The sequence below is a fragment of the Microtus ochrogaster genome, chromosome X (genome assembly GCF_000317375.1).
Source record: "Microtus ochrogaster isolate Prairie Vole_2 chromosome X, MicOch1.0, whole genome shotgun sequence".
Taxonomy (NCBI): Eukaryota; Metazoa; Chordata; class Mammalia; order Rodentia; family Cricetidae; genus Microtus; species Microtus ochrogaster.
In genome coordinates this window covers 193458-203708 of record NC_022026.1, presented here as the reverse complement: position 1 = coordinate 203708, position 10251 = coordinate 193458, and the positions used below count along the sequence as shown (strand labels likewise).

The following is a 10251-nucleotide window of genomic DNA, read 5'->3' as shown; positions in this document are numbered from 1 at the left end:
GGTCAACAAGACAAAATGACAGCCTACAGAATGGGAAAGGATCTTCACTAACCCCACATCAGACAGAGGTCTGATCTCCAAAATATACAAAGAACTCAAAAAATTGGACACCAAAAGATCACATAATCCAATAAAAAAATGGAGTACAGACCTAAACAGAGAATTCTCAACAGAGGAATCTAAAATGGCGGAAAGACACTTAAGGAAATGTTCAACAACCCTAGTCATCAGAAAAATGCAAATCAGAACAACTCTGAGATTCCATCTTACACCTGAAAGAATAGCCAAGATCAAAAACACTGATGACAACTTATACTGGAGAGGTTGTGGGGAAAAGGGAACACTCCTGCATTGCTGGTGGATATGCAAGCTGGTACAACCCCTTTGGATGTCAGTGTGGAGATTTCTCAGAAAATTAGGAAACAACCTTCCTCAAGACCCAGTAATACCACTTTGGGGTATATATCCAAAGGATGCTCAATCATGACATAAGGACACGTGCTCAACTATGTTCATAGCAGCTTTGTTTGTCATAGCCAGAACCTGCAAACAACCTAAATGTCCCTAGACCGAAGAATGGATAAGGAAAATGTGGTACATTTACACAATGGAGTACTACACGGAAGAAAAAATAACAACAGCTTGAATTTTGCAGAAAAATGGATGGAGCTAGGAAACATTATTTTGAATGAGTAACCCAGACACAGAAAGACAATTATGACATGTACTCACTCATAGGTGGTTTTTAAACATAAAGCAAAGAAAGCCAGCCTACAAACCACAATGCCAGACAACTTAGACAACAAGAGAGACTTACATAGATCTATTCTACATGGGACATAGAAAAAGACAAGATCTCCTGAGTAAATTGGGAGCATGGGGTCCTTGGGGGAGGATCGAGAGGGGGAGGGGAGAGGCAGGGAGGGGAGCAGAGAAAAATGTAGAGCTCAATAAATATCAATAAAAAAATGGAAAAAAAAGAATACTTGCTGCTTTTTCAGATAACCTGTGTTTGGTTCTCAACTCCCACACAGTGGCTTCCAACCATCTGTAACTCCAGTTCAGACATTCTCTTCTGACCTCCATGAACAACAGGCATGCATGTGGTACTCATATATACATTCAGACAAAACACTCATAAAATTAAAATAAATAAATCTATTGACAGGAGATGGTGGCACAGGCCTTTAATCCCAGCACTCAGAGGCAAGAGGGTCTCTGTGAGTTTGAGGACAATCTGGCTTACAAAAGGGAGTTCCAGAACAGCCAGAGAAACCCTGTTTGGAACCCAACCCTCCTCAAAAATAAAGAAATAAATAAGTAGATAAATAAATCTAAAAAAATATTTAAGTAGCATCGTTCCAACACAGGTCAAATTTCACACTAGGAAGTGGGTTACACAAATGTGATCATCCTATTTCAATTTCTGAAATATAGCTAAGAGACTTTAAATCTATACTCTCCAGCGAAGAAAATCATTTTTGCTTTATTCTTCATGGTATCTTCCCTGGTTTAGAACTCTTTGCTGTCATGAAATAAAATGATTTAATTTTTAGACAATAAATTATTAAAATAAGGTGGACAGTGGTAGTGCTTGCTTTTAATCCCAGCACCTGGGAGGCAGAGGCAGGCAGGGGCAGGCAGTTTTCTATGAGTTCAAGGCCAGCCTGGCCTACAAAGAGAGTTCCAGGAAAGCCAGGGATACACAGAGAAACCGTCTTGAAAAATGAAAATATACATTAAAATAAAAAAAAACCAAGTTTAGCTCTTTTTTTCTTCTTTTTCTGAGGCAGGGTCTTGCTATGCTGCCTAGGCTAGCTAGCGCCAAGCTGGTGATTCTGCAGACTCGGTCCCCAAAACCACTAGGATTGATTGCCCTCCATTTTAAGCTATGAAACTATTTTCATGCCTTTCTCTTCATAGTCACAAAATTTCAGAGCCCCAACGGAAGCATCCACCACCTTCTTCACTTGTTTTACAAGAAGGTGACTTACTCCTGACTTGCCATTACTGTAGCAGTTACTTGTTTTAGATGTTCTGCAGAACAGGTCAAGACTTTGTACTTATATTTAGAATGCAATTCCCAATAACTCAATTTGTGCTTGTGTAACAGTGCCTGATATACAGTAGGTATAAATAATTTTTTTTTTAAGAGGGCATAACTGCGTAGCTATGGCTGGCTCAGAACCTGCTAAGTAGACCAGGCTGATCCCGAACTCACAGAACTCTTCCGTCTCTGCCTCCAGAGTGTTGTCTTTCTAGTTTGATCGATATTGACCAAGCTTTTGATGTTTTCTTTTTCAGATGAGAATTTGATATGTAGCTCTGACTTGCTTTGAACTCATGACCCCATACCTCAAACTCCCCAATACTTTGAATGGACATTTATTTCTATTTGTTTTGTTTGAGACATGATCTCACACTGTAGACTAAGCAGGGTTAGAATTCACTCAAAATCTTGGCAATTCTCCTGCTGGGATTACTGGAATGAAGCATGTCTTTGGCATTGACTAAAGAAACTCAGCAACCTTGGTTCTCTTGTGATTTGCATCAAGCATATTTTCTCATAACCAAAGGACTGGGAGTTTATCCTATCTGTTCCTGTGTCCTAAGCATCCTGTACAGTTTCTGAAACACTAAGTTCCCAGTGAATGGTTTCTTTTTTTTTTTTTGAGAAGGTTTCTAACCCAGATCCATTAATTTCATGTTGCTTAATAAAAATGGCAACTTTAAGTACCACAGACTATCAGTAGAGTAATACTTTAACCAGTAAGCTCATTTTTGGAGGCCTCAAATTTTCCTATTATCCATATTCCCAGACCTTTCCAGAAACACATTCATATGCTGAGCGGCTTAGGAATCCCAAATGATTAAGAAGTCTATATGCTCTTAAAACGTGACTCCCAAACCAGGCGGTGGTGGCGCATGCCTTTAATCCCAGCACTCGGGAGGCAGAGGCAGGCTGATCTCTGTGAGTTCGAGGCCAGCCTGGTCTACAAGAGCTAGTTCCAGGACAGGCACAAAAGCTACAGAGAAACCCTGTCTCGAAAAAAACCAAAAACCAAACCAAACAAACAAAAAGAACTTGATTCCTAAACATCAAACTAATTTTTCCAACATGGATAAAACACAGCCTATTTAATATGCCCACTGTAGTTAGATGCCTTTTTATAAATAATGCAACAACTATTTAATTTTATCCGCCTTTAAAAAAATTATCAACCCTTGCTGGAATTTTAGAATAAGAATGATAACTATAATACAGCATGAACCATTCTTACAAATGGCACAGAAGAAAAAGAACACTTTAGATAACAGAAAAAAGAAACCGTTCACTGGGAACTTAGTGTTTCAGAAACTGTACAGGATGCTTAGGACACAGGAAAAGATAGGATAAACTCCCAGTCCTTTGGTTATGAGAAAATATGCTTGATGCAAATCACAAGAGAACCAAGGTTGCTGAGTGTTTTTTTTTTAATCCTTAAGCCAGTGAAAGAGAAAAACAAGAGTCACTATTTATCTAAAACAGTATTTCCCAAATTTACCTGGTCATATGAACTCTAAGAGTTTGCTAAAATACAGATTCCAGGACTCTATCCAAGAGAATTTTATTCTCAATCTCAGTGTTTCTTTGCAGATCCTGGAGAAGATTTGGGTTTATCCTTTATTCAAATCATATAACCAGGCAACTTTAGGAAATATGACCTAGAAGAATGTTAACACATGGCAGCAATTCCCTCAAAGCATCTTTTAAAAAAAATCTAACTTAGCCAGGCGGTGGTGGTACACACCTTTAATCCCAGCACTTGGGAGGCAGAGGCAGGCGGATCTCTGTGAGTTTGAGGCCAGCCTGGTCTACAAGGGCTAATTCCAGGACAGGCTCCAAAGCTACAGAGAGACCCTGTCTTGAAAACCAAAGAAAAAAATCTAACTTATTGGGGACTGGGGAGATAGCTCACAGGTTAAGAACACTGACTACTCTTCCAGAAGTCCTGAGTTCAATTCCCAGCAACCATTAAAAAAAAAAAAGAAATCTAACTTATTAACTGATTATAGAAAAATCTATCCACCAAAGATTTTCTTCTGAAAACCCTTGATTAGGTAGGATGAGTAGAGAAGAATCATTTAGGCTTTTAAAAGATGCCATCAAGCACTCTAAAGGCTGACAGAAGGACCATGAGATCAGGATTTAGCCACATAGTGAGTTGGGGAGAGGGTGTACAACTGAAATACATACCAAGATCCTGTCTCAAAACATCAAAAACCAGTGTGTCATTTAGCAGTGGCCACAACTAGGATTCTAGGTCATAAGGAGTTGAATTCCTTCTTTTATTTATTTATTTATCTATTTATTTATTAATTATGTATATAGTATTCTGCCTGCATGTATGTCTGCATGGCAGAAGAGGGCACCAGATCTCACTGTAGATGGTTGTGGGCCACCATGTGGTTGCTGGGAATTGAACTCAGAACCTCTTGAAGAGCAGTCAGTGCTCTTAACCTCTAAACTATCTCTCCAGCCAAATGTTCAGTTTCTTCTTTATTTTTTTAGAGATTTATTTATTTATTATGTATAAAACATTATGTATGTCTGCACGCCAGAAGAGGGCGCCAGATCTCATCTCATTACAGATGGTTGTGAGCCACCATGTGGTTGCTGGGAATTGAACTCAGGACCTCTGGAAGAGCAGTCAGTGCACTTAACCACTGAGCCATCTTTCCAGCCCCTCAGTTCCTTCTTTAAAGATGAAAAGATTCAATATAGAATAAACACCCCTTTTTTTTGAGACAGGGTTTCTCTGTGTAACAACAGCTATAACGTAACTAGCTCTGTAGACCAGGCTGGCCTTGAACTCAGGGAGTGCCTCCACTGCCCAGCTTTTTTATTTTTTTCCTATTTTGGTTTGCTTTAGAATCAGTTCCCCCCAATCTTTACTGAAGACTCCTAGTACTGTTGTTCTCAGCCGATGGTGCCACAGACAACATCTGCTGTTGAGGCACAGCCCCAGCATAACCCCAGCTCTTACTGAAGGCCCAGATTTCTTTTTTTAAAAAATATTTATTTATTTATTATGTATACAATGTTCTGTCTGTGTGTATGTCTGCAGGCCAGAAGAGGGCACCAGACCTCATTACAGATGGTTGTGAGCCACCATGTGGTTGCTGGAATTGAACTCAGGACCTTTGGAAGAGCAGGCAATGCTCTTAACCTCTGAGCTATCTCTCCAGCCCCGTGGGCCCAGATTTCATCTGCTTCTATCACACCACTATTGCAGTCACAGATACATCCCTCACTACAGCAGCCACAGCAGAAAAAATATTAAATGGAATGTATCATCACTTCTTATTTCTTAGTTTTCCTTCCTTCCTTCCTTCCTTCCTTCCTTCCTTCCTTCCTTCCTTCCTTCATTTTTTCGAGACAGGGTTTCTCTGTAGCTTTGGAGCCTATCCTGGAACTAGCTCTTGTAGACCAGGCTGGCATCAAACTCACAGAGATCCCCCTGCCTCCGCCTCCCGAGTGCTGGAATTAAAAGCATGCACCACCACCTGGCACATTTCTTTCTTTTTTTTTTAAAAAAAATTTATTTTATGTGCATTAGTGTTTTGCCATGGTTTCTGGGTCCCCTGGAGTTACAGACAGTTGTGAGCTGCCATGTGGGTGCTGGGAACTGAACCTGGGTCCTCTGGAAGAGTAGTTAGTGCTCTTAACCACTGAGCCATTTCTTCAACCCCTCGTGTTGAACACTTTCAATTCCAGCACTCAGGAGGCAGATCCATGCAGGAAGACTTCTTTGAGGCCAGCCTGGTCTACATGAGGTCTACGACAACCTGGGCTGCATAATAGATCCTGTCTCAAAAAAAGATGTTATGATTCCAAAGAAAGAAGAAAAGTCAAATACTTGGACCTTAGGTCAGGGAGTAGTGATCAGTTTGACAAAATTGGCAGCATAATGCTTGGTGGAAAAAATATTACAGAACACAAAATATCTATTATCAACCCCTTCTCAGTAATGTATGCAGACACAGAGTTATGGTTTAGTTACCTTAATCATTTCTGGAAAGAGGCAGAAAATCCACATAAAGCAGAATAGCAGCTACTGAGGTTTCAAGAGCAAAAAAGCAGAGTATAATGGAAACGAATCTAACAATGGTGAGAGGTGAAGATGCTTAGTTTCAAGGCAGGCTCAAGGTTAACTAAGCCAACAAAAACAGCCAAAAAGAATTAAGCTTTCTAACAATCTGCAAAGTATTGGTGGGGGGGATGAAGAAAGGGGGAGTGGTATATAAACCTTGACTCTTGCCCACCTCTGTGAAAGCATATGGCAGATGATGCCATGTGAAAAGGAAATCAGATTAAAGGCAACTGAGCCACAAAATATTAATTCTTACAATGAAAGTATCATAAATTCTTTTTGAAATTGTAACCTACCCCCTCTCATTTTTAAAGCAGGTGATGTCATACTCTGATTCATGGCCAAAGGACAAAAAAGTGTGCAAAAAGATGGATGGGGGGGGGGCTGGAGAGATGGTTCAGTAGTTAAGAGCACTGGCTGCTCTTCCAGAGGTCGAGTTCAATTCCCAGCAACCACATGGTGGCTCACAACCATGAGATCTGGTGTCCTCCTCTGCTGTGTGGGCATACATGGAGGGAGAATGTTGTATACATAATAAATAAATAAGTTTTTTTAAAAAGATGGATGGGTACGTCAGGAAGTCATAGTATTTTTACAGGAGACTGCCTTCAAGCAAAGTCATGAAGTGGGAAAGAAACATGTAAGTCTGTATTTTTTTAACAGCTCTCATACTGTAATCAAATGAATGCTTAATTGATGAGAACTTCTGGTTAAAGCCAGAATTCTGGTAAAAGCTATGTATTGAGTAAAATAAAAACACAGAATTAGAAAGGCTAGTATCTTCAGGTTATCTACATTTGTATGATTTTTTTCACAATCTACATACAACACACTATTTTCATGCACAGAACTCATACAGATTATATTCACTGGGTTTTTAGGTAAGCCAGAGGGTTTTTGTTGTTGTTCTTTATTTCTTTGTCTGTTTATTTTTGCTAAAACAAATTCTTAAATTCTAAGAAGTACTTCCTAGGACATAAATCAGCTAGCTAACACCTTTTTTTGAGACAGGGTCTCAACTGAGTAGCTCTGGCTGGCCTAGAACTTTCTGCCTGGACCAAGAAGGCCTTAAATTTAGAGTTCCGCCCGTCTCAGCCTCTAGAATGCTGAGATTAAGGTCACGTCCACCACACCCAGAAGATAACACCTATTAAGAAACACTTTGACTCATTCCAAGAATTTGCAAAGATCCGTAGCCGGGCGATGGTGGCGCACGCCTTTAATCCCAGCACTCGGGAGGCAGAGACAGGTGGATCTCTGTGAGTTCGAGACCAGCCTGGTCTACAGAGCTAGATCCAGGACAGGCTCCAAAGCCACAGAGAAACCCTGTCTCGAAAAACCAAAAAAAAAAAAAAAAAAAAAGAATTTGCAAAGATCCTAACAATCAAAAGGTATTTTCCACTCCTTTTTAAAAGGCCCAGAAGGTACCAGCACGTCACAAAAGCCTCAAGGATAACATTTGATATTATAAATGTAATTACCCCAGGATGATGATTTAAAAAAATAATTCATTTTTAAAATGCACTTTTTTTGTTTGCTTGTTTTTTTGGATTTTCAAGACAGGGCTTTTCTATAGCATTGGAGCCTGTCTTGGAACTAGCTCTTGTAGACCAGGCTGGCCTTGGAACTCAGAGATCCGCTTGCCTCTGCCTCCTGAGTGTTGGGGTTAAAGACGTGCACCGCCACCACCGCACAGCTAAAATGCACTTTGTAAAAAGTCATTCATTCCCACAAATCTGTATAGGTTGAAAATAAGCTGACTCAGCCGGGTGGTGGTGCACGCCTCTACCCCCAACATTCGGGAGGCAGGGGCAGGCGGATCTCTGTGAGTTCAAGGCCAGCCTGGTCTACAGGAGCTGGTTCCAGGACAGGTTCCAAAAGCTACAGAGAAACCCTGTTTCAGAAAAAAAGAAAGGAAAAAAAAAGAAAATAAATTTATTCAAACCATGCTCAGATAAACCCATGGATATTGGATGCACAATAGGCTAATTTCTGAAAAGAGAACCTAATTCATGCTTAACTGTTTCAAGTCAAATTTAGGAAGCAGGGTAGGGGTGGAGCAATAGATTAGGGGCCTAGAGACCGGCAGAGTAGCTTTAGCTCTACCTATTAATTATGTGACCGTTTGCAAGTAATTTCTTTTCTCTGTTCCTCAATTTATTATCCATAAACTGAGTGGGTTCATGTTTACCACAGAATCCCTTCCAGCTCTAGAGTTTAATGAGACAACTTCCCTGAGAACAATGCAGTGTGTTCTAATAATTTTCATCGAAGCATGTAAGACCATCAGGAATTGCAGTGTGTGGGCATCTCAAATCAATTCTGAGCTAATTCTCTCCATGTCTGGTGTACAACTGAGTCCTTACTGGCGCTACGCCGTTTACACATCGTGGGGCATTCAAATCTACAGCTCTCATGAGGAGTTTTGGAAGGTAGAAAGAATAATCTGATTTACAGGAGAAACTTGGGCATAGGGCTGTAACAACCAATACATGGCAACGTCCGTTTGACCTCAATGCTTTAAAAGGGCAAGGTGGCAGCGATGGGCAAAATGCTGTGGCCAAGCGTATTGTTATTCGCAAGTTAGAAATAGTCCCAGGAGAAGGCCCCACACCGACTTCTGGTGTTCAAATCTCTTGAAGGTCAGGTCGGCACAAAAGTGCTGATTCCTCAGCTTGCAAACTCTGGGTTCGTATCCCGCCAATTTGGAATTCTTATGATGAGAAGTTTTTTTTGTTTTTTGGAAGGACGGGGGAGCTCTGCAAGGGACGGAAAGCCTGTAGCACTAAGGCCGTTGGACTTTGAAGTAGGGGAAGGGGTTGTCCGGGACGGGTCAGTTACTCACCTGGAAGCATGTTCTTCTGTCTTGGCCTCTGGACGCACACCGTCCGCACCAAGGGCACGAGTTTCTGCTTGAAAGCACCCGCCATGCCTCCACACCGGAACATTTCGGCAACCGCTACTCGGAACCTCCCGCTCCTGCTCCTTCCTTTTCTTCTCACACACCGTCGAACGGGTCAAATACCACGGGCTCGGACCCGCTCCCCCCTCCCGTCACACGCACACTACGCAGTCTCCTCCTCCCAGCCCCGAGTGGACATTGGATAGAAAAACCGGCCCGCTAGAGCCGGAGGGAAAAGGCACTGAGGCTGGAGACCTATTGCGCAGGCGTAATGCTCAGCGCCGCCTTGCAATTGGTCCCACGGTAATGAGGCGTGCGCCTGCGTGCAGCTGCCCACGCGGTCTGCAAAGAGCCGGGTCCCGCCTCCGGATTTGCAAGTTAGTGGCCCTGTGGTAGGTTGAGCCGCTTAGGCAACCTGTCCCTGGAGAGCCTTGTGCCTGAAGGCTGTGGGCGGTGCTACCGCACTGTCGGCGATGGGAACTGACACACGTCACAAAAAACCGACTCCAGAACCTTACTTTCTTTTTTGTGTGTTTTAGGCAATTGGCTATCAGGCATTTAAGCCTTTCTGAATCTCTTATTATTATCCAATGGTGGTCTCCCCAAGTCCGAGTCAGCGCACCTGACTTTCCGAATCCTGAATAAACTTCTGGCACTTTCTCCTGCAGCCCTTTTTGGGGGGCTAGAGTGGGGGCGTGTACTCCCCCTGTTCTTTCTCTGTGTCACTTTCATAATGCTGTATCAAGTGCCTTGGATAATCTCGCGCTATTATGGCTTTCGTGCTTGAGAAGAGCAGACTGACAAAAAGTTTGTGCCTAACAGATTTTCTGTGAAAGATATCCTGAGCAGTACTGAGAAAGCTGTGGGAGATACAGAGCAAGAAGTGAGAGAAAATAGGTCTTTTGCTCCCCTGTGGAGAGAACACGCACACCGTTTTAATAGATTTGAATTGCATATTAAGTATGAAATGAAGCCGGGTGGTGGTGGTGCACGCCTTTAATTCCAGCACTTAGAGGCAGAGGCAGGCAGTTCTTTGTGAGGTCAAGGCCAGCCTGGTCTACAAGATCTAGTTCCAGGATGGGCTGGAAAAACAAAGCAAAAAAGTGTCTAATGAAGCTGTGTGTCGTGGTATATCGCCGGTCCTCCCACTGGGGAGGCAGAAGCAGATAACAAGTAAGTTTGGTTTTTTTCTTCTTCTTCTTCTTTTTTTTTTTT

At 42.0% G+C, this 10251-nt stretch overlaps 1 protein-coding gene across 1 annotated transcript in view; it reads right to left on the bottom strand.

The window, feature by feature from the left end:
- Aifm1 (apoptosis inducing factor mitochondria associated 1) overlaps nucleotides 1–9238 on the bottom strand; it is a 47478-nt gene extending 38240 nt beyond the window's left edge. Inside the window, exon 1 of the mRNA XM_005358398.3 lies at nucleotides 8980–9238. Within this exon, the coding sequence (XP_005358455.1) occupies nucleotides 8980–9082 (103 nt within the window). The 5' untranslated portion in view covers nucleotides 9083–9238. The remainder of the gene's footprint in view (nucleotides 1–8979) is intronic.
- Between the last annotated feature and the right edge of the window lie 1013 nt (nucleotides 9239–10251).